This window comes from Chrysochloris asiatica, unplaced genomic scaffold (genome assembly GCF_000296735.1).
Source record: "Chrysochloris asiatica unplaced genomic scaffold, ChrAsi1.0 scaffold00026, whole genome shotgun sequence".
Taxonomy (NCBI): Eukaryota; Metazoa; Chordata; class Mammalia; order Afrosoricida; family Chrysochloridae; genus Chrysochloris; species Chrysochloris asiatica.
Genome location: NW_006408544.1, coordinates 21109540 through 21111962, shown reverse-complemented (window position 1 = coordinate 21111962; position 2423 = coordinate 21109540). Strand labels below are relative to the sequence as shown.

The 2423-nt window shown below is 37.3% G+C and overlaps 1 protein-coding gene across 1 annotated transcript in view; it reads left to right on the top strand.

Annotated features, from left to right (window-relative positions):
• USP24 (ubiquitin specific peptidase 24) overlaps positions 1 to 2423 on the top strand; it is a 184720-nt gene that overhangs the window by 113175 nt on the left and 69122 nt on the right. Inside the window, exons 29-30 of the mRNA XM_006839815.1 lie at positions 1675 to 1760; positions 1893 to 1986. Of these exons, the coding sequence (XP_006839878.1) occupies positions 1675 to 1760; positions 1893 to 1986 (180 nt within the window). The remainder of the gene's footprint in view (positions 1 to 1674; positions 1761 to 1892; positions 1987 to 2423) is intronic.

The window sequence follows — 2423 nt, the reverse complement described above, 5'->3', positions numbered from 1 at the left end:
AGCTTGTCATGATCCATACAATCAAAAGCCTTTGCGTAGTCAATAAAGCACAGGTAAACATCTTTCTGATATTCTCTGCTTTCAGCCAAGATCCATAGGACATCAGCAGTAACATCCCTTGTTCCACAGCCTCTTCTGAATTCCGGCTTGAATCTCTTGAAGTTCTCTGTCAATGTATGATTGTAGCCATTTCTGTATTACCTTTAGCAAAACTTTACTCGCATGGAATATCAAAGAGATTGTCTGATGATTTCTGCATTCTGTTGGGTCACCTCTCTTTGGAATGGGCAAAAATATGGATCTCTTCCAATCAATCAGCCAGATAGTTGTCTTCCAAATTTCTTGGCAGAATGAGTGAGTGCCTCCTGTGCTGCCTCACGTTCTTGAAAGATTTCAAGTTGTATTCCATCAATTCCTGGTGCCTTGTTCTTTGCCAGTTCCTTCAGTTCCCCTTGGACTTCCTCCTTCAGTATCATTGGCTCTTGATGATATGCTACCTCTTGAAACAGTTGAACATTGACCATTTTCTTTTGGTACAGTTACTCTGCGTATTCCTTCCATCTTCTTTTGATGCTTTCTGCATTATTCAATAATTTGCCCAGAGGATCTTTCAATTACGAAAGTAAAGGCTTCAATTTTTTCTTCAGTTCCCCCAGCTTGAGAAATACTGAGTATATTCTTCTTTTTTGGTTTTCTGACTCCAGATCTTTGTACAATTTGTTGTAATATTTGGCTTTATCTTCTCGAGCTGATCTTTGAAATGCTCTATTCAGCTCTTTTACCTCCTCATTTCTTCCATTTGCTTTAGCATCTCTACCCTGGAGAGTAAGTTTCAGTGTCTCTTCTGACATCCATTTTGACCTTTTCCTTCTTTCTTGTCTTCTTAATGACTTTGCTTTCTTCATGTGTGATGTTCATGATATCATCCCACAACTCTTCTGGTCTTCGGTCTTTAGTGTTTAATGTATCAAATCTGTATTTCAGATGATTTCTAAATTCAGGTGGGATAGATTCAAGGTCATATTTTGGCTCTCGTGGACTTACTTTCATTTTCTTCAGCCTCAATTTGAATTTGTATATAAGTAACTGATGGTCTTTTCCATCGTCTCTTTCCTCAGATGTAGTCAATTTGATTTCTGTGTGTTTCATCTGGTGAGGTCCATGTATATAGTCATCTCTTATGCTGTCCAAAGAAGGTGTTTGAAATGAACTGTAATTTAAGATACAGTCACGTAATTATCTTACATTTGGAATTAAAGGAAAGATAGTTGACATCTTTTTACCAACTTAAATTACATATATACCTGTGTGTTGTTTGTGAACGTATACACGTTTATGTTGCTTTAATAATTGCTTTTAAATTACTCATTCACTCCAGACTGTTGTGATCAGCTCTCAGTGGTGCCTGCCTTTCTATATCTTTTGTTGTACCGTCTTTCTGCTGCCTGTCTTTTGATCCCTAAACCCCTTCACCAACAGGAGAGACGAGATAATAAACACATTAAAGGATAGTGATTCGTTCATTCTCTTAAGTTCCTACTTCTTCTTCTTCAATGCACATATACATTATTAGGCCAGGCTTTCTGAACTAGTATTGTTAGTGTTTGCAAATACTGTAGGGAAAGGAAAGATTCTTTTGTAAACATGTATTCATGATTTTCTTTTTTCCCTTAGGAAAAGTCCCTTCCTGGTGTTGTGATGGCACTTGTATGCAATGTGTTTGACATGCTTTACCAGCTTGCCAATCTAGAGGAGCCAAGGTAAATATATTTGTGGCACTTAAAAGTGCAAATTATTAACTTGTCACTTGGATTGTATTTTGCTAGCATTCCTTACTAATTGACTTGGTTAATGAAATTGGCTTATGTGAACCTTCTGTTTGAAAATTTCAGGATAACTCTCCGAGTACGAAAGCTTCTGCTCTTGATACCTACTGACCCAGCCATTCAGGAAGCCCTGGATCAGCTTGATTCTTTAGGGAGAAAGGTATGAGCACTGTGAACAGTTACTAGCTTGCATGGCATGTTTATAGCTGTATTGCGTCCATGAGAGTTCACCTTTCCTAGAAAGTATTTCCTTTTGGAAAATATCATTGTCTAAATAAAAATAAGGACCTCATTGACTTCTCAAGTAGATAGGTAGAGTTGATAAGGGTATCATAAGAGGGTAAGTCAAAAAGTATTGCTATTAGGATTTCTTGATATTGAGATGTAATCCATATCAAAGGCTGTGCTATTTGATCTTCATCAGTAAATGTTTTAAGTCCTCTTCCCTTTCAGCAAGCAAGGTTGTATCATCTGCATATCGCAGGTTGTTAATGAGTCTTCCTCCAGTCCTGATGCTACGTTTTTCTTCATAGAATCCAGCTTCTCATATTATTTGCTCAGCATACAAGTTGAATAAGTATGATGAAAGAATACAAC